At 40.8% G+C, this 22,468-nt stretch overlaps 1 protein-coding gene across 1 annotated transcript; it reads right to left on the bottom strand.

Annotated features, from left to right (window-relative positions):
* Nucleotides 1–19,208: 19,208 nt before the first annotated feature.
* On the bottom strand, nt 19,209–20,731 carry LOC122490568 (olfactory receptor 2W1-like). Its single transcript, XM_043593215.1, has one exon. It carries the CDS (start codon nt 20,729–20,731, stop codon nt 19,784–19,786), a length of 948 nt encoding a protein of 315 aa, XP_043449150.1. The 3' UTR covers nt 19,209–19,783.
* Nucleotides 20,732–22,468: the final 1,737 nt, after the last annotated feature.

Below are 22,468 nucleotides of genomic sequence, written 5' to 3'. Positions count from 1 at the left end.
AGAAAATTCCACATAAAACATTTGGAGAAATCATTAAAAAATGAAATACTAATAAACAACATGAAACAATGTGGACTGACAACTGTTGCAGTCAAGATGGTGGATACCAGCAATACACTCAGAACAGCTCTAATCTTGGGGGCATCCTGATTGTCTGAGACACCAGACAACCAGCCAGAATGAAGCCTATACCACACATCCCCATGACTGTGGCTCCCTGGGTCAGTGTGAAACTGAGTATTGGCACTTGAAGGAAGAAACAGGACATTGGCTTAAAACCTGTTTGTGGTTCCCCAATATCAAATGAGACAGTGGAGGAAGCCTACAGGCCACAGAAAGACCCCTTAAAGGAAAAAAACCATGTTCCTAAGGATATGTTGGTAGAATGGAATGAAAATACCTTTGTAACTCTTAGATCTATGGCTATACCTATGATACGAGTACTTATAAATATCACCTTGACCCTTCCCAACCAGTTACATAGAACACAGGAGCTTGGACCAGGATAGTATAGGCTTGGAGCCAAGACTCAGCCTAACCTATTGGAGTCAGAAGAGGAAAAAAGGAGACAACATGATAGAATGTGTACAACTAGAACAGGCCACGAATGTGACGTGAGAAGGAAATGATATTATTTGAGGTTAGAGAAGATAAAGGAATTGTTAAAATAACCAGAGAGATACTTCACATTGATCTCCAAAAATCAATCTAATAAATGTGAGCCATACATTGCAGAAGTGAAGACAATGAAGGAACATTTGGAAGTTGATAATAAAGTAAAACAACTCCAGGAACTGAAAACAGAGCAAAACCCTGCATCCTCTAAAATACTGGCAGCCTAGATTCTGACGTTAAGTCCACTGAACACATGCCGATGGTGCTGCACAAGCCAGGGTCTCTGGGAGCCTTCTAACAATGACCTTTACTTGGGAACATCAGTGACAAAAAGTTACACTGTTTTAAGAAGTTACCTTTCAATCATTTGGCAACTGCATATGGTACTATTAGGCCCTACTATGGATTAGTGTGTGAGTCACAAGGCACATTCTTGTGTATTGGTCTCACACAATTTCAAACCATTTATAGCAAAGCCCAAAAAAATTGCTTTTAGGAGTAAAGATATTTTTGTATAAGAATGCAGCAAGTTGTGTCTGGATGGCATCGTCTCATCTGCTCTCACCCCAAAAAACTGAGGAGCCCAGTGGCTGGGGGCTCCCCTTTAAAGACATAGGAAGAAACCACTGTGACAGGAGACACGTAGACTATAAATACGTACAGTTAGGAGAATATCTGAGAGTGTTCTGTCTGACTAAGGCTACAATTTGCTCATCTAATATATCACTCAAAAACAACATGGAAAAATTAGCTCCTGCCACAGAAAAGGAGCCTCGTTTAGAGGCAGTGGTAAAAGCTGAGCAATGGCCCCTCTGGGAAGGAATCCTGCCATCAGCACCCAACCCTCCTTCCCTAGAAATGAGCTCCAGCAACACCAAACTTGTACTGTGACTCTGGCAGCTGGGAGTCAGATCTCAGTTGGCTAAGGTGTCTCTCCAGGTACTGATTTCCTATAAAAATACACTGAAACTACTTTGAACTTTATTTCTTTCTTCTCCCCTTGCCTGGAACTACACTATGATTAACCTAGCATTGATTTGTGAAATTACTGCTATAATGGGAAGTTAAAAAGCATTAATTAGTTAGAGATACTTGCACAGTGAGCCAGTATGAAAGACACTGTTGGCAAGCAAGCCCTACAAACCCAGCAGACTTCAGGGAGCATATGTGCATTTGTGGAGGTTAAGGCAGGGGGCTCGGCAGATGCAGGAACCCACAAGAGTCTGCTACCGTGTCCTGACCTCCTCCTACATTGCCCTGCTCCAGGTCTCTGCTCCCCTGACCTGTGGGGCTCACACATGGGCACTCATCCGTCAACTTCCTGTGCACAGCTGGGCCCCTCTCCAACTACCTATGCATTGCTTCATACACAGAGGGAGACCACCCCTGAAATTACTTTTGAGGCAGCCATGGAAATGGGTGAGAGTCATTCCAATATGTACTTACTGTTTTTGAAGTCCCAGCTTTTGTAGCAAACGAGATCCCAGGAGTTTCTTATTGAAGACACCATGGTCAGCAAGCTGGAATCAGTCCTAGCAAGCTTTCCAGAATGCTCTGCCTTTAGAGGGAATATTCAAATTTGTGTAGATTGCACTTGGAAATAGGCATGTGCCATGTACCCCACCAGGCTACTCTTGTGAACCTGCCTCTCGAGACACTTGCCCCATACCAGACCCCTGCCTAAACCCACCTGTGTGGTGGTAGCTCCTCTGGAAGCACCCCATCAGCTCATAGAGCACAGCTGGGCACTATCTGAGCCTGTGGAGTTTCGGTTGGTCCTTAACCACATTCATAACCTCCAGGCCAGAGGGAGCCCACCACTCGAATTCTTGCTTGCATGCACCTTTCCAGTTGCCAAGTTCAGTCCCTATTTGGAAAGGCTGCCTGGTGGTCCCAGGCTTAGCAGTCATCAAGGCTCTCAGGTGTCTCTTAGTGAAGGATATTCCTGCAGCCAACAAGCCGTGCCCTGGCAAATCAGTGCAGACTCCTCCACTACACCTTCAGAGGGACTATGCCCCGATACGTAGGAGATCACTTGAAATGGGTACATGCACCGTAACCCCGACAGCCCAGTCTGAGACCCAGAACCTCAAGGGACTTGCCCTGTTCTAAGTCGCTGGCTACACAATCCCCCATGGCTCTCCCGTGCATGAGATGTACCTGCCCACTCGCCAATGGCAGTGGGGTCCTCCAGGACTGTATAGAACAAACTGGTCCTGAACCACCTGCCTAGCCAGCTGTCCGCTGGGATCAAAACCCCGCCAGTACTTCTGAGCAGCAGCTTCAAACTGACGATAACCAGCCCCAGTCTGTGGACTGGCCGCATGAGCAAGTCCCTACCTTTGCCAGAGCTCAAGTCACCAGGTGTCTCTTATTGAAGGACAACACGGTCCGTGGACTCAGACCCACCTGGCAAACTGTCCGCTTTCCCTCAGCTCAGGCTTCAAGGGAAATACATGTGCTTGGGTAGGTTCAGACTTGCAAATAAGTTTATGTGCCACCACAGCCCACCTGGAGACCCGTCACACCCATCACCTGCCACACCCCAGGTCCTTGCTCCCCGGACACAGGAAGCTCTCTAAAGTGCAAAACATGCTAAGTCAGCCAGGTGAGGCCCTCCGAGCTAGTGGGGATTCAGATCAGTATGAATCACTCCATCAGCCTCCGTATAAAAAAGGCATCCTCCCTCCCACAATGCTTCTCAGGTGACAGGTTGAAATGGTAAAGTCAGTCCCCACCGCCTGATGTGACCCTGGGCTTACCAAGAATCAAGGTTCCTGAGTATCTCTTAGAGAAGAACCTGGTGGAGAGGATAGAGCCGTCCGTGGCGGGTGGTGGGTGGGGGCGGAGCTTTGAGTGGTGAGCAATCGGTGGTGCGTGGTGGGTGGTGGGCGAGGGCGGAGCCATCTGTGGTGGGTGGTGGGTGGAGCTCTTCATGGTGGGTGAAAGGTGGGGGCAGAGACGTCCTGGTGGGTGGGGAGGTGGGGGTGGAGCTCTCCATGGTGAGTGGGGGGCGGAGCCGTCATGGTGGGTGGTGGGTGGAGTCATTGGGGGGATGGGGTGGAGCTGTCATTTTGGGTAGGGAGGTGGGGATGGAGCTCCCCATGGTGGGTGGGGGGTGGGGGCAGAGCCATCCGTTGTGGGTGGAGGGTGGGGCTGCAGCCCTCGTGGTGGGTTGGGGTGGTAGGTGGTGGGTGGTGGGTGGTGGGTGGAGGGTGGGGATGCAGCCCTCGGGTGGGTTGGGGTGGTGGGTAGTGGGTGGGGGCGGAGCCCTCTGTGGTGGGTGGTGGGTGCAGGCGGAGCCCTCTGTGGTGGGTGGTGGGTGGAGAGCGGAGCTTCCGTGGTGCATGGTGGGCAGGGGCGGAGCCATCCATGGTGGGTGGTGGGTGGTGGGTGGTGGGCAGGGGCGGAGCCATCAGTGGTAGGTGGTGAGTGGGGGCGGAGTTCTCCGTGGTTTGTGGTGGGTAGTGGGTGGAGGTTGGAGCTCTCTGTGGTGGGTGGGGTGGGGGCGGAGCTGTATGTCGTGGGCGGTGGGTGGACCCAGCAGAGCCTTGCACCTGTGGCATCAGTGGCCGAGAGCCCCGCTAGTGGTAGTGCCCTGGGTCCCGGCAAGGCCTCCACCTCGTGGTTAGAGATGGTGGCCTCTGGCTTGGTGCAGATGTACGTGCTGAACCTGGGTCACCTTTAGTTGTGCGGGTGTCTGGCCAATGCCCCTCCAAGTTGGGGCCCCCTCATGGAAAGGCCATGAATGTGACAATCTTGACCTGCTGGCAGCGGGCAGTGAGGACAGGAGGCTTGTTCCTGCAGCCCTGTGTCCCAGCAGGTGTGAGCTCGGCTCCCTGCAGGCCTCTGCCTCCGGCCCTGGTAGGGGTGCAGTGGACAGTCCCCCAGTCCTCACTGGCCCTGCACCATCCCTGCTAGTGAGTTTGGAAGACAAGCTTGCTGCTTGCACAGCTGAAACCAGAAGGGACACAAGCTGACCGTTGTTAAAATGTCTTGTTCTGTTAGGACACCCTTTGTCTAGGGAGGACACTCTTCCTGAGGCTGTGACCGTGTGCAGTTCTGGGTGCAGGGTCTCCACGCCCGTCCTGCTGTGGAAGGCACAGCAAAGGCCCGGAGAACACAGCGGCTGGTCCGCACATCCTGAGGCTCAAAGGAAGTTATCTTCTGTTCCTCAGAATTGTCCTGTGTTTATGTGCTGTTTTATACCCAGGGAATTTTTAGCTGTAGATGGAGAATCTGAGAGTGATGGGATCACTCCGTCTTGGCCAGTCACAAGTCCCAAGTGGCATTATCATAAGAAAAGATTCTGGGGCGCCTGGGTGGCTCAGTCGGTTAAGCATCCGACTTGGCTCAGGTCATGATCTCCCGGTCCGTGAGTTGAGCCCCACATCAGGCTCTGTGCTGACAGCTCAGAGGCTGTAGCCTGTTTCAGATTCTGTGTCTCCCTCTCTCTCTCTGACCCTCCCCCGTTCATGCTGTCTCTCCCTGTCTCAAAAATAAATAAACGTTAAAAAAAATTAGAAAAAAGAAAAAAGAAAAGGTTTTATTGAGATATAATTCACATACCATACAATTCGTCCATTTTTTAAAGTGTATTCAGAGAGTTGTACAATTTTAGGACATTTTCACCAGCCCCCAAAGAAACCCAATACCCAGTAATTACTTGGCCTTCTGAACCTCCTATGAGGCCCAGACAACCAGTGTTCTAAATTTCTGCCTCGGTAGGTTTGGCTGTTGTGGACTTTTCACATAAATGAAGGCGCGCACATATTCTCTTGGGATCCACTTATTCGAGGATCATGTTGTAGCTAATATCTGTATATAACATGTCAGTGTGAAGTATTACTTGTTTTGCTAAAAATATTCTATGGGGTTAATATGCAGTATTCTCCTTATCCACTCATCAGTTGATAGACCATGGGTTGTTTTGACCTTTTGGCTATGCTGAAGAATGCCAAAATGAACAGGTGGAGGAACTGGTAGGCTCTGACTCACAGCGGGTGTACCATTCACATTCCTGCCAGTAGTACAGGGCATTCTGATTTCTCCACATTCCTTCCAACACCTGTAATTGTCTGTGCTTTTTGTTCTAGCCACCCTAGTGAGCATAAAGTGGTATCTCCTGTTTGTGATTTGTGTTTCCCTGATGACTAATGACATTGAGAATCTCTGCACTTGCTTATTGCCATTTGTAAATCTTTGGAGAAATGTCTTAGACATTTTGCCCATCTTCCAAGTTATTTGCCTTTTTACCATTGAGTTGTAAGAGTTCTTTATGCATTCTAAATACACTTCTATCAGATATGTGACATTCTGTTATGTGAGTTGTTTTCTCACTTCCTCAGTCGTATCCTTTGAAGTACAAAAGTTTATAAATTTTGATGAAACCCAATGTGTCTGTGTATTTTCTCTTTGCTTGCTTACACTCTAGGTGTCATAGAGAAGAAACCATTGCCTAATCCAAGGTCTCAAAGTATTATGTTTTCTTCTTAGAATTTTATATTTTAGCTCTGACCTTTAGGTCTATGATCCAGGTTGAATTTATTTTTAATAAATAAATCTGTGTGAGGTAGGGTCCAATTTCATTCTTTTTTGCACATGGATATTTTGTTGTGGAAGAGACTATTCCTTCCCCCCATTAAACCGAAGTGGTTGTTTAACACATTCACATTTAATGTTGTTATTGATATAGTTGGATGTGCACCTGTCATTTTATGTTTGCTTTCTGTATGTCTCATGTCTTTGTTTGTTTCCTCTATTTCTCCTTTAGTTATTTTCTACATTAAGTGAATAATTTCGAGTGTAACACTATTTTAGTGATTTTTTTCATTGTATTCTTTTTCTTAGTGGTTGTTTTAGAACATACTATATATACCTTAACTCATCATAATCTACTTCAGACTTGGGCTTAATTCCATCAAAACATAGAAACATTACTTCTATATATTTTGACATGGACCTCTTTGAGTTCATCCTACTTAGTGAAAGGAACTTTTTAGACATGTTTATTACTGTTTTGATCAAATTTGTTAAGTTTTGGGGTGCCTGGATGGCTCAGTCAGTTAAGTATCTGACTTCAGCCCAGGTCATGATCTCGCGGTTCATGAGTTCCAGCCCCACATCGGGTTCTGTGTTGACAGCTCCAGATTCTGTCTCCCTATCTGTCTCTGCCCCTCCCTGCTTGTGCTCTCTCTCTCAAAAATAAATAAGTAAACATTTTTAAAAATTTGATGTTTTCAGCAATTATTTCTTTGAATATTTTTCAGCTTCTTTGCCCTGCTTCTGGTATATCCAGTACATGCACTTTGGTGTGCTCAGTGGTGTTCCACATTTGTCTGAGTCTCTGTTCATCTACTTTACTTTTTCCCTCTCAGTTCTTCAGATTTCATTATCGATCGTTAAGTTTATGGACTCATTCTTCTCATTCAAGTCTACTGTTGAGACCCTCATCTCCAGAATCTCCATTTGGTTATTTAAAAATCTCTATCCTTTTTTGTGGTCTCTACTTGATGAGACATTGTTATCATACCTTCCTTTATGTCTGTAAGCACAATTTGCTTTATTTCTTTGAACACATTTATAATGACTGCTTTGATGTCTTTGCATGTTAAATCTGACCCTTGGGCCTTGTCACTGATGGTTTCCGTTGCCTGCTCTTTTTCTCATACATTGGTCACACTTTCCTAGTCTTTACACCTATTCTTTACATGTCTCACATTTTTTGCTGTTGTTACTGAAAACTAGTCGTTTTAAGTACCACATAGTAATTTTGGAAACTACTATAGCCCCTCCTTGGGACTTACTTGGTTATTTGTTTACTTTGTTGTTTAGTGACTGAGATGGACTGTTCTATTTTTATTTTTTTTAACTTTTTTAATGTTTATTTTTGAGAGACAGAGATAGAGCATGAGCTGGGGAGGGGCAGAGAGAGAGGGAGACACAGAATCTGAAGCAGGCTCCAGGCTCCGAGCTGTCAGCACAGAGCCCAATGCAGGGCTCGAACCCATGAACCGTGAGATCATGACCTGAGCCAAAGTTGGATGCTTAACCGACTGAGCCACCCAGGCGGCCCTGGGATGGACTGTTTTAGCAAATTTCACCCACAGTGTGAAGCCTCTGGCTGCTACCTTTCCATGTGCACAGCCATCTTGGGATGAGAATATTTTTGACTGTCTTTTTCTGATTTCTCTGTTAAGCTGTCCACCTCATTTGGTATCATACCCAACTACTAGACTCCACTAATGGCTGGCTGATTGTTTTTGTTGTTAATGCCCTGGGGCACAGATTTCTTCACAGTCTGATCCATCTTTTCAGGGGTAGTTTTTGAGGCCACTCTTTGAGCTTTGTTCCAATCCCAGAAAGGCTCTTTCCCGGTTCTTTCTGGTCAACTAATTGGCCCACAGTGTAGGTTGGTGTCCCATCCAGTCTCAGCCTTGTCTTACTGGTTTACCATCAAAATACCCATTAGGCTTAAACTTTCCAATACTCTGCTCCAAATAAAGTCTGTTCTTTGGACAGCTTCTGGGTGTTCTGTTCTTTTGTACTACCTCTGTCCCTGGAAAAATCCCTGAGCCACTGCTCCAAAGCTGGAGGGCAGGAATATATCCTTTCTTTTTTTTTTTTTTTTTAATTTTTTTTTCAACGTTTATTTATTTCTGGGACAGAGAGAGACAGAGCATGAACGGGGGAGGGGCAGAGAGAGAGGGAGACACAGAATCGGAAACGGGCTCCAGGCTCTGAGCCATCAGCCCAGAGCCTGACGCGGGGCTCGAACTCACGGACCGCGAGATCGTGACCTGGCTGAAGTCGGACGCTTAACCGACTGCGCCACCCAGGCGCCCCTATCCTTTCTTAATGAACAGTGCATTGGCCATGAGTGGTAGCCTTTGGTCTTCTTTGCTCGCCTCTCCTATCATTGAACCTTTGCTTAGAGGTGAGTGAGGGCAAGGGTGACCAGGGTCCCAGTATCGTTGGCCCGCCAAGCCTAGTGTAGAGCATCCACACTATGAATGGGGGCTGGGTGGAGGAAGGAACCCCCCAACCTTATGGCCATAACTCCAGGAATGTGGCCTCCACAACTCAGAGCTAGAGACAATGAGAAATGCAGGCAGCTTACCCTTCTCAGTAAGGTATAACCCCCAACTGGGAGTGGAGGGGAGGAGGATCCTTGTTTTCTCTGCCACACCTGCCCGGAGTGGAGCTTCCACCATACTGCTAGGCAGGAAAGGGGTGGAGGGGAACACACTGTGACTCAATTGTCATAGATTCTTGCTCTTACTGATATTTAGTAGATTTTCTTGGATAAATATTACTTTTTTTGCTGTTTTCCCATAGAACAATTTTAGAGAATAAATTTGGATTGTGGGAGGGGGGATAGGCTAAATGGGTAAGAGGCATTAAGGAATCTACTCCTGAAATCATTCTTGCACTATATGCCAGCTAACTTGCATGTAAATTTTTTTTAATAAATAAATAAATAAATAAATAAATAAATAAATAAATAAATAAAATTCACCACTTATGGTTAACAGGGCAGTGAGTCTGTGGAGCTCCTCACCTCACAATTCCAGAAGTGTTATTATAATTTATAATTATTTCTTTCAAAGTCATAGCCAAATTAAAAATTTATGACCAAAATATGAATAAAAGTATTATTTGCAGATATTAAACAAGAGTTGAGAAAAAGAATATGTCATGAATTAAAAAAAAACAAATTCCAACATCAGGTGTGCCTGGGTGGCTCAGTAAGTTAAGCATTCAACTTCAGCTCAGGTCATGATCTCCTGGTTCATGAGTTTCAGCCGTGTGTCAGGCTCTTTACTGACAGCTCAGAGCCTGGAGCCTGTTTCAGAATCTATGTCTCCTTCTCTATCTGCCCTCCCTGGCACATGCTCTTTCTCCTTCTCTCCTCTCAAAAATAAAATAAACATTAAAAAAATTCCACCATGGATAAACCATATGGTCCAATAGGATTAAAATAAAACCTTTAATATACATGGTTGAAAAAGACTCCTTTCCTTTAAAAAATAGCTTTCTGGCTTTTTATTTCCCCGAAATAAGGAATGCCTTTACAAAAACAAACAAACCAAAACAAAGGCAAATGTTATGAAAATGTATTTTGAGGAAAAAGAAATATATTAATCATATGAAAATAATTTCAATTCTATTCTAATTAGAAAAATTGAAATTGAAAAGTTGAGATTTTTCTCCTAACGTGCCATATATTGAAGAGTTTAATGTTGCATATATGAGAAAGTGGTCAGGCACATAATCTGTGTCAAAGTGTATAAATCTTTTTGGATGACAAGTTGCCATTATCTCTCACAATTGAAAATGTGCAAACCTTCTGAACCACATTCCCCCAGTTTCATTTGTAGGAATTTGCACACATGCATACTTACCATAACTTCCCCGGAAATATTTGTGCAGAATTGTTTTCATGTGAAAAGTTTGAAACAACATAAATGATCATCAGAAGTAACTAGTTAACTAAATGTTACATATCTCAATGGAATTATATAATATACATGTACTTACATGGAAGCATAATCAAGATATGCCATTCATTAGAATGCCACAAAGATTGTATGGCAGAGCATTGTATATATTGTATTCTATTTGATATAACAGCATACTTTGCATAAACTTGTAGAGACATTATTCATTTCTTTGGGGAAAAGTTACATATTTAATATTCACTTTATACTCCTATTTTTTTAATATGAAATTTATTGTCAAATTCCTTTCCATACAACACCCAGTGCTCATCCCAAAAGGTGCCCTCCTCAATACCCATCACCCACCCTCCCCTCCTTCCCACCCCCCATCAACCCTCAGTTTGTTCTCAGTTTTTTAAGAGTCTCTTATGCTTTGGCTCTCTCCCTCTCTAACCTCTTTTTTTTTTCCTTCCCCTCCTCCCGTGGACTTCTGTTAAGTTTCTCAGGATCCACACAAGAGTGAAAACATGATATCTGTCTTTCTCTGTATGACTTATTTCACTTAGCATAACACTCTCCAGTTCCATCCACGTTGCTACAAAAGGCCATATTTCATTCTTTCTCATTGCCACATAGCATTCCATTGTGTATATAAACCATAATTTCTTTATCCATTTGTCAGGTGATGGACATTTAGGCTCTTTCCATAATTTTGGCTATTGTTAAGACTGCTGCTATAAACATTGGGGTACAAGTGCCCCTATGCATCAGCACTCCTGTATCCCTTGGGTAAATTCCTAGCAGTGCTACTGCTGGGTTATAGGGTAGGTCTATTTTTAATTTTTTGAGGAACCTCCACACTGTTTTCCAGAGTGGCTGCACCAGTTTGCATTCCCACCAACAGTGCAAGAGGGTTCCCCTTTCTCCACATCCTCTCCAGCATCTATATTCTCCTGATTTGTTCATTTTAGCCACTCTGACTGGTGCAAGGTGATATCTGGGTGTGGTTTTTATTTGTATTTCCCTGATGGGGAGCAACAATGAGCATCTTTTCATGAGCCTGTTGGTCATCTGGATGTCTTCTTTACAGAAGGGTCTATTCATGTTTTCTGCCCATTTCTTCACTGGATTATTTGTTTTTTGGGTGTGGAGTTTGGTGAGCTCTTTATAGATTTTGGATACTAGCCTTTTGTGTGATATGTCATTTGCAAATATCTTTTCCCATTCCATTGGTTGCCAAAGCAGGAGGCATCACAATCCCAGAATTTAGCCTCTACTACAAACCTGTAATCATCAAGACAGTATGGTATTGGCACAAAAACAGATACATAGACCAATGGAATAGAATAGAAACCCCAGAACTAGACCCACAACAGTATGGCCAACTAATCTTTGACAAAGCAGGAAAGAATATCCAATGGAAAAAAGTCTCTTTAACAAATGGTGCTGGGAGAAGTGGACAGCAACATGCAGAAAGATGAAACTAGACCGCTTTCTTACACCATTCACAAAAATAAACTCAAAATGGATAAAGGACCTGAATGTGAGACAGCAAACCATCGAAACCCTAGAGGAGAAAGCAGGAAAAAATCTCTCTGACCTCAGTTGCAGTAATTTCTTACTTGACACATCCCCAAAGTCAAGGGAATTAAAAGCAAAAATGAACGATTGGGACCTCATGAAGATAAAAAGCTTCTACACAGAAAAGGAAACAATCAACAAAACTATAAGGCAACCAACAGAATATACTCCTATATTTTAAAGCTGAATCTTTGTTACTCAGAATAAATTAAAAATTGGAAAATAATTAAACACAATTTATTTTGATTCTCTTACTTATGTTCAGTCATGAAACAAACTTGATATAATAAAGAACATATCGGGGCGCCTGGGTGGCTCAGTCAGGTGAGCATCCGACTTCAGCTCAGGTCACGATCTCACGGTTTGTGAGTTCGAGCCCCGCGTCGGGCTCTGGGCTGATGGCTCAGAGCCTGGAGCCTGCTTCCGATCTGTGTCTCCCTCTCTCTCTGCCCCTCCCCCATTCGTGCGCTGTCTCTCTCTGTCTCAAAAATAAAAATAAACATTAAAAAAAATTAAAAAAAAAATAAAGAACATATTCTATAAAATTCTCAAATCATTAATAACTTGAATGCATATTTTATAATGCATTGATTCTGCCTCTGACAGAACTATTACATTCCACAACTTCAAACCTTTCCAGCTTCCCAGATTTCTGATTTTATATTATAATTTCACAATTAAAATTATTACCTGATTATTTTTTTCACAATATTCCAAAGAATTCAGCAACTGATGTAATGGGAGAATTTATTTGTAAATGACATATCAGATAAAGGGTTAGTATCCAAAATCTATAAAGAATTCACCAAACTGAACTCTCAAAAAAACCAAATAATCCAGTGAAGAAATGGGCAAAAGACATGAATAGACACTTTTCCAAAGAAAATATCCAGATGGCTAACAGACATATGAAAAGATGCTCAACATCACTCATCATCAGGGAATTACAAATCAAAATCACAATGAGATACTCCCCTCACACCTGTCAGAATGTCTAAACTTAACTCAGAAAACAACAGATGTTGGCAAGGATGTGGAGAAAAAGGAACTCTCTTGTACTGTTAGTGGCAATGCAAACTGGTGCAGCCACTCTGGAAACAGTATGGAGGTTCCTCAAAAAATTACAAATAGAACTACCCTTGGACCCAGCAATTGCACTACTAGGTATTTATCCAAAGGATACAAAAATCCTGATTCAAAGGCACATGTACCCCAAGGCTTATAGCAGCAATATCAACAACAGCCAAAGTATATAAAGAGCCCAAATGTCCATGGACTGATGAATGGATAAAGAAGATGTGGTATATATATTCAATAGAATATTATTCAGCCATCAAAAAGAAGGAAATCGTGCCATTTGCAACAATGTGGATGGGACTAGAGTGCATTATGCTAAGTGAAATAAGTTAGTCAGAGAAAGATAAATATCATATGACTTCAGTCATATGTGGAATTTAAGAAACAAAACAGCCAAACATGGGGGAAGGGAAGGAAAAATAAAATAAAATCAGAAAGGGAGGCAAACCATAAGAAACACTTAAATACAGAGAACAAACTGAGGGGTACTGGTGGGGTGTTGGGTGTGGGGGATGGGTTAAATGGATCATGGTTACCAAGGAGGGCATTTTTTGGGATGACCACTGGGTGTTATATGTAAGTGATGAATCACTGGGTTCTACTCCTGGAACCAATACTACATTATATGTTGACTAACTTGAATTTAAATTTAAAAAAAGAAAGAAACTTAAAAAAATAGATTCTTGTAAAAAACAGATTAAATAATTAAAATGATTCTTGAAAAATACTTTTGTTTCAGAATCTTCTGTTGTCAAAACAAAACAAACAATATAATAGAGTTCTCTCCTAGATTAATTCATATTCTATAGAGCTCTCCTAGATTAATTCATATTCTTTGTCATTTAAATTTCAGATTGTGTAGAGTTTACTACTGGACATAAACTGAGTTACTACTAAACTCACTTTCTCACTAATGGTTTGTACATAAATTAGGTTTATTTTTCTTCTTACAAAATAGATTACTTCAGAGAAAAATATTAGAAGATTCCTTTTCTCAGGGCACCTGGGGGGTTCAGTCAGTAAAGCATCCAACTCTTGATTTTGGTTCAGGTCATGATCTCATATTTCGTGGGATCGAGACCTGCATCAGGCTCTGCCCTAATAGCATGGAATCTGGTTGGGATTCCCTCTCTCTCTCACTCTCTCTCTCTCTCTGTCCTCCCACAGCTCACTTGTGCATTCTTTCTCTCTCTCAAAATGAATAAATAAGCATTAAAAATATTTCTTTTCTCATATTTGTGGTAATTTTTCCTGAAAGCATAAAATTATTGACTATAAATTGCTTAGGAAAGCATTCAAGAGTTTTGGCCTCTTGTATTTTCACTACATTTTCCTTCAATTTATAAGTAAAAAAAAACACATAATTTGACCTTTATTTCATGGAATAATTGGTTTATTCACCCAAGGGCTTTCATATTCTAAAGGCGTGAGAAAGGAAAATGGAGTCACCAGATGGGATTGTGGAGGCTCGGACTATGCTTCTATCTTGAGTAGCTTGTTCCTGCTTTCTGAGAGATTGACCAACTGTTGTATTTGCCATTGTTGTCCCTCTGGATAACTGGGGGGAAATTTCTCAAGGATTTGGAATAAAGAGACTAATATTTGAAGTTTAAAGTCAGAGAAAGAACAAGGAAGATATTCACTTAAACAGTTACATGTTAGGAGAAAAGAGCATGACCCACGTGACCTCATTAGAAAGTTGCATGGAGCTGCTGGGCTGTCTGATCTCACTTTGAGACTGTCACTTTGACATTTAATTTCTCCCAATGCTGCTTGAAGCTATTAAGGTTTGAAGTGCATTCTTTGTAGGTCATGGAGCAAAACTACCTCTAAGTTTTCTCTCTTAGAGGGGAAAGACAATAAAATAATCAAAATGAGTCCCTTAAAGCCCAGCCCCAGCTCTTTCATGGGCAGAGGCCAAGCAGTCATCTACATAGAGGTGAGGAGTAACCAGATCCCCAAGGAAACTTCCTCCTTCCTCCTCCTGTGCATGGCTAACTTGTTAAGTGGCTGAACTATTCCTCTAGGGAACACTTGAGGGAAAATTATCTAACAGTATTTTGCTGCATTGCAGGATCCTTTCTTCAAGCTGCTCTCAAATGAGAGGATCTGGGTCTGTGAACTGGTCATGAATCCCCACTGTGTTGATTCAAGTTATGTTTCTGCCTTCAGACCTATGTTTTTCTGCTAATATATTCCAACCAACATCTTAGTAGGTCACTCGAGTGTTTTATTTTTAAGAATCCTGTGATAAGTTACCCATCACCACAGATCTCTATAGACCAAACTCATGTGGCTTAATCGTAGTAACTATTTGACCATGTTTAGATGACACCTAATTTTCCAGAACATCATTATTTTCAATATCAGGTGGTCCAATTCCATGACAGCACTTCCCAACACCATCACTGGCCATCAGGAGTTAGACACCACAGACCATTTTAAGAATACTGATGTTCTCCTCACCAAATCATTTCTTAATGCCTTCATGAAGGAAATGTTCTCCAGGCTTCCCACACAGTATGTTTAGAGGGTGGCTGAGCATATTGCATTACACAGATTCCAAAACTCCCACCTTCCTGAGCCCAATGATTCCTTATTCCACAAGGTACCAGGAAACTTCCAGCTTGTCAACATTATTGACTACAGACTGTCCTTAAGTACAAGCTTCAGTCAGCCAATGCAGAAGACAGCCAATTCATCATATCCTGTGCTCTGGATGATGGCACCAATGCCCTTAAATTCAGATGATTCAGGTGTTATGTTTCATATGATGTAACATCATTCCCATGTGTGCCTTCAAACTTTTGCTAATACAAACAGTAAGTAAACACCATCATTTTAGAATAGAATACAACATTCTCATGAAGCAATACTTGAATGTGTAAAATGACTCTGTTTTGTCACTATAATTGACCCTGATGATTGGCCAAGTATGTTCTGTTTGCATTTATTTTGTATTTTCAACTGTTTCTCTTTTTTTAACTTTTAGTTAGTTAACATACAGTGAAATATTGGTTTCAGGAGTAGAATCCAATCATTCATCACTTACATACAACACCTAGAGCTCATCCCAACAAGTGCCCTCCTGATACCCATTACCTATCTAGCCCATGCCCCACCTCCCTCCCTCCATCAACCCTCAGTTTGTTCTCTATCGTTAAGAGTCTATTATGCTTTGTTTCACTGTCTTCTCTTTTCTCCCTCCCTTCCCATATGTTCATCTGTTGTGTTTCTTAAATTCCACACATGGGTGAAATCATACAGTATTTGACTTTCTCTGATTGACTTATTTTGCTTAGCATAATACATTGTACTTCCATCCATGTCATTAGAAATGGCAAGATTTCATTCCTTTTGATGGCTCAGTTATATTCCATTGTGTGTGTGTGTGTATATATATATATATATATATATACACCACATCTTCTTTATCCATTCATCAGTGAATGGATATTTGGGCTCTCTCCATAGTTTGGCTATTGTTGATAATGCTGCTATAAACATTGAGGTGTATTTACCCCCTTTGAATTAATATTTTTGTATGCTTTGGGTAAATATCTAATGGTGCAATTGCTGGATCACAGGGTAGTTCCATGTTTGGTTTCTTAAGGACCTCCATACTGCTCTCCAGAGTGGCTGCATTAGTTTGCATTCACACCAACAGCAAGAGGGTTCCCCTTTCACCACATCCTCACCAACATCTGTTTTTCCTGTGTTAGTTTTAGCCATTCTGACAGGTGTGAGGTGGTATCTCATCATGGTTTGATTTGTACTTCCCTGATGATGAGTGATATTGAGCATCTTTTCATGTATCTGTTTTCCACCTGGATGCCTTCCTTGGAAAGTTGTGTGTCCATGTCTTCTGCCCATTTCTTAACTGGGTTATTTGTGTTTTGAGTATTGAGTTTGAGAAGCTCTTTATAGATTTTGGACACTAACCCTTTATTAGATATGTCATTTGTAAATATCTTCTCCCATTCCATAAGCTGCCTTTTAGTTTTGTTTATTATTGCCTTCAGGGTGCAGAAGATTTTATCTCGATGAAATCCCAATAGTTCATGTTTGCTTTGGTTTCCCTTGCCACCGGAGATGTTATCAAGTAAGAAGTTACTCCAGCTGAGGCCAAAGAGGCTGCTATCTGTGTGCTCCACTAGAATTTTGATGGTTTCCTGTATCACATTTAGGCCTTTCATCCATTTTGAATTTATTTTTGAGTATGGTGTAAGAACATGGTCCAGTTTCATACCTGCACATGTTGCCATCCAGTTTTCCCAATACCATTTGTTGAAGAGACTTTTTTCCATTGGATATTCTTTCCTGCTTTGTTGAAGATGACTTAATCATATAGTTGTGGGTCAATTTCTGGGTTTTCTATTCTATTCCATTGATCTATGTGTCTGTTTTTGTGACAGTTACCATACTGTCTTAATGGCTACAGCTTTGTAGTATAGCTTGCAGTCTGGAATTGTGACACCTCTGGTTTTTTCTTTTTCAGGACTGCTTTGACTATTCAGGGTCTTTTGTAGTTCTATACAAATTTTAGAATTTTTTGTGCTAGCTCTATGAAGAATGCTAATGGTATTTTGATAGGGATTGCATTGAATGTGTAGATTGCTTTTCATAGTATAGACATGTTAATGACGCTTGTTCTTCCAATCCATGAGCATGGGTTTTTTTTTTCCATTTCTTTGCATCCTCTTCAATTTCTTTCATAAACTTTCTATAGTTTTCAGAGTATAGATCTTTTAACTCCTTAGGTTTATTCCTAAATATCTTATTGTTTTTGGTGCAATTGCAAATGTGATTGATTCCTTCATTTCTTTTTCTGATGCCTCATTATTGGTGTATAGAAATGCAACCAATTTCTGTACATTGATTTTATACCCTGTGACTTTGCTGAATTCATGTAGTAGCTGTAGCAATTTTTTGGTGGATTCTTTCTGGTTTTCTACATATAGTGTTATCTGCAAATATTTTTTTCTAATTGAAGTATAGTGAACACATGAAGTATGGTGAACACAATATAGTCTTTCAATAACTCTATATGCTATGCTACATTCACCACAAGTGTAGGTACCATCTTTCACTACACAACACTATTATGATACCCCTGACTGTATTCTTGTGCCGTATCTTTTATTCTTGTGACTTTCATTGTATTCCTGGAAGCCTGTATATCCCACTCCCTTTCACTCATTTTGCTCATCCCCCACCCCTCTCTCTTCTGACAACAGTTTGTTCACTGTATTTATGGGTGTTTCGGCTTTTTTTTTTTGCTTTACTTTTTTACATTCCACATGTAAATGAAATCATATGGTATTTATCTTTCTCTGTCTGATTTATTTCATTTAGCATAACCCTGAACTTAAGTATATTTTTATGTATTGTCCATTTGGATATGTGATTGTTGTGTTAGATTTTGTTTTTTTCTTTTTGATTTGTAGGAATTTTTTGTATAGTCTGGATGGAAATTCTTTCCTTGAGACAGCCAGCCAGCCAGCCAGCCAGCCACACACACACACACACACACACACACACACACACACGGAGTGGCTCTCTTAATGGACCTTTTCACAAAGGTATGGTCTTAATTTTACTATATTTCAATTTAGTCAATTTTTTCTATTATGGTTAAAAGTTTCTGTCTTATTTAATAGATCTTTTCCTATTCAAAATTCATGAATAATATCATTAAAATCCATCTTGTTTTACTTATATCTATAATCAAGTTGAAATTGATTTTTATGTATAAGTTTAAGTATCTTTTCTCCCACAAGGACGTCAGTTGATCTGGAGCCACGTATTGAAAGACTGTCCTCTCCCTCCTGCACTACAGGGCACAAGAGTCATTAATTGGTTGGCTGTCTATGTGTTGGAGCTCCTTCTGGACTCCATACTATCCTATTGGTCGAGTTGTTTAGCCTCCTCAAATATGTTAGATGGAAACTTAATCATCATCAAGATACAGAACTTGTTTATATTCCAAGTTTGCTAAGAGCCTTTGTTTTCCAGTAAATGAATGTTGAAATGCTTTACTGAATCTATGGAAATAACTTTATTGTTTTTACTTTCATTTTGTTAATATTATGGATTACATTAACAGAATCATGTGGTGACTGATTTTCAATGTTACTCCAATCTTGCATAGTGGGAGTAAACCCACTTGACTGACATGTTAACCTTTATTTCTGGATTCGATTTCTTAATATTTTGTTAGGGATGTTTGCATCTATGTTCATGAAAGATATTGAAAAAATTCCCTTAATTTTCTTTCTTTTTCCTTTTTTTTTATTTTGTAATATCCTTGTAACATTTTGAAGTCAAGTTTATGCTGACCTTATAAAAAAGAGCTAATAAACACATTATTTATTTTTCCATGTATTGTTTACTTACTACAAATTAATGAAAAAGATTAATGTACCTGCTGTAATGAACTCAGAAATTTGAAATCAAGGATGATTTGTTAGCAGTGTTATAATATCAAACTCTGCATCCAATTTATTCTCACATTTTATTTTGACAGGCTAAGTTTGAGAAAGTCCTGATTCAGGCAGAAAACAGCTACAAGTCAAAATATATTTTAGCCAGTTTACATAATATATTAAGATTCTTTTAAAGTAAATAGACATGGCAGGAACATTTAAGATCTGAACAGAAATGATTTTGTCTTCACACGAACAAATTGTAGAGTCAGTGTAAAAACTTATAGTTAGAGCATTAACTTTTTTCTTTTTGTTAAAGTGTCATGATAATTTAAAGATATTTGATAAATTATAACTTGAGTCCAGTTTGGTAGAGTCTTCCCTCCTTCCCCTCACAGTACAATGCTTGGACTCCATAGAGCCTACTCTCTGGCTGCAGGTGGGGATGACTGATCAAAGGTGATAACTGGTGACTTTGAGAGACATACTTGGTTTAGAATCAACCCTTGGTAATTTGGGACATTGATGCTAAAATGTAGGTATAATTTTCACTTTTAGGTGATGAGTACCACTAAAATAATTTGGCAATGATTTGTATGTTACACAGGACCAATTTCTTAATTGGAAACTTCTCATAAAAAGATATTAGTGTCCTGTTGTTTCCAAGGAACGTTTTTCTTTTCCAATCAGCCTCTTCATGGCCCCCTTGAACTCCTTATTCCTTAGTGTGTAGATCAGGGGGTTCAAGCTGGGAGTAACAATGGAATAAAAGATACTGAGAAGTTTACCTTCATCCTGAGATGGACTGTTTCCTGGCTGGATGTACATGTAGATAACAGTCCCATAGAAGATGGACACCACAATGAGGTGGGAGGAACAGGTCCCAAATGCTTTCTGTCTCCCTGCTGCAGATTTGATCTTCAACACAGCTATAGCAATGAAGCCATAAGAAACCAGAATGAGAAGGAGTGGTGTGAGGAAAATAAAAAAACATAATGCAAATAAGGTTTCCTCCATGGCTGTGGTGTCCACACATGCAATCTTCACCATTGCAGATATTTCACAAAAATAGTGATCCAAATGGTGGTTCCCACATCGGGGAAGACTCATGGCATAGGGTGAAAGTATCATGCAATTAGTAACACCAACTCCCCAGGTCATGGCCACCAGGGTTCGACAGAGTTGGGGGTTCATAATGGTCATGTAGTGCAGAGGCTTGCAGACAGCATTGAATCGGTCATAAGACATCACAGCCAGAAGCATACATTCGACTGTGCATAGTGTCACATCAGTGAAAAGTTGAAAGGCACAGCCACCAAAAGAGATTTTTTTGTCTTTGCCCCAGACATTGACCAACATCTGTGGGACTATATTTGTGATATAACAGAGATCCAAGATGGCCAAATTCCTAAGGAAGAAGTACATGGGGGTCTGGAGACGTTCATCCAGTAATGGCAGCAGGATGATGGCCATATTTCCCATCAAGGCAATGGTGTAGAAGAGAAAGACAACCCCAGAGATGATCATCTCCAGCTGTGGCTGCCCTGGGAATCCAAGGAGTATAAATCCACCAAAGTGGCTATTGTTGACCATTTTCCTATTTCTTAATATCAGCTGTGACAATAAAACATTAACATATTGGAAGCAAGTGTGTTTATAAACAATATTAGTGGAATTATAGCTGGCAAGAAACGTATCATATAATCAAATAACACATCAGTATTTACATCTCACTGAGTGTTTGTTCTGTTTATCCAATTAGGTCTAGAATTTATCCCAGGGCGACCTGTCTACTAGATCCATACTCTCAGTTTTCTGTCGGCTTCTATGCCATGGCTAAAACCTGCAAAATCTCATAGGAAAAGCCTGATGAAAGGCTGATGAAATCCAGTGGACTTCTCTTTATTAATCAGGGTGCTGGGAAGGGGGTTTGGAATTTGTGATCACTCATTGTCTCTTTCATTCAAGGGTTCATAGAAAACACAGGTTTCATACCTCTAATACCCCTTTTCTAATACTTAAACTGCATGGGCTCAGTTTGGGTCTCCATTTTCACTCTGCTATGTAAAATTTCTGACTTTATACTTAAACTTTCTTAAGTTTATGTATTTATTTTTGAGAGACAGAGACAGCATGAGCAGGGGAGGGGCAGAGAGAGAGGGAGAGAGAAAGAATCCCAAGCAGGCTCCATGCTATCAGCACAGAGCCCTAAGCAGGGCTTGAGCACAAAACCATGAGATCATGACGTGAGCCAAAACCAAGAGTTGGACAGTTAACTGACTGAGCCACCCAGGTGACCAACTGACTTTAGATTTTAAAGTCAAACTTTTTTCTTTCATCTCAAAACCTGGGTTTCCAAATGCTATTTGCCCTTCCCCACATGGTCCCAGAACAGCATTCCTCCCACTTTCCCTTCAGATGCCATTTTTCATCTGAACTTTGTATCCACCATCCACCACTTCCTGTTTCCATCTCTTCATTTTACATTCAATCTCTGATATTCATTTGTGTCCTTCCTCTCATCCTACAAGAACTTCCATTCTATGACTCATACATATGAAATGTTAAAACACCTCAGGAGGGGGAGCTGTGTTACTTTTGTGTTCATATTTCATGACTCCCCTCAGGATTGGCACAGAGAAAACATCCATGAATATGTGAGATTTGTTAAAAGAAACTTTGCTGATCACATCTGACTCTTTCCTTTCATACCTAAAAAAAAGTGGTGTCTTTGTAAAAACTCAAGCAGGAACTGTGGAAAACTATATAGGTTCCTCAAAAAAAATTGAAATTAAAATTAGCATACAATACAGTAATGTCTCTACTGAGCTATCCAATGAAAATGAACTCACTAACTAAAAGGGATACATGAACCCACATGTTTATTGCAGTATTATTTACAATAGCCGAGATATGGAAGCAACCTGTGTCCATCGACTGATGGATGGAGAAATGGTATGTGTGTATATATACATACACATACATATATATATACACATACACATATAAACAGTACTCAGTGATCAAAAAGAACAAAATCTGGTCATTTGCAAAGAGGTAGATGGAGCTAGAGTTTATATCCTAAACAAAATAAGCCAGTGAAAGAAAAACACCACATGATTTCACACATATGTGAAATTTAAGAAACAAAACAAATGAACAAAGAAAAAAGGAAACAAAAACCAAGACTTCTAACTATAGAAAACAAACTGCTGATCAACAGAGGGGAGATGGGGGGTGGAGGAGATGGGTGAAATAGGTGATGGAAATTAAGAGTGTACTTATTGTGATGAACCTGGAGAAAGATAGAAAATTACTGAATCATTATAT

This window comes from Prionailurus bengalensis, chromosome B2 (genome assembly GCF_016509475.1).
Source record: "Prionailurus bengalensis isolate Pbe53 chromosome B2, Fcat_Pben_1.1_paternal_pri, whole genome shotgun sequence".
In the NCBI taxonomy this organism is placed as follows: domain Eukaryota; kingdom Metazoa; phylum Chordata; class Mammalia; order Carnivora; family Felidae; genus Prionailurus; species Prionailurus bengalensis.
This window is presented reverse-complemented; position numbering and strand designations above follow the sequence as displayed.

Bases quoted from the DNA above. Each gene is read 5' to 3' on its own strand.
- LOC122490568 (XM_043593215.1), bottom strand. From the start codon at position 20,731: ATGGTCAACAATAGCCACTTTGGTGGATTTATACTCCTTGGATTCCCA.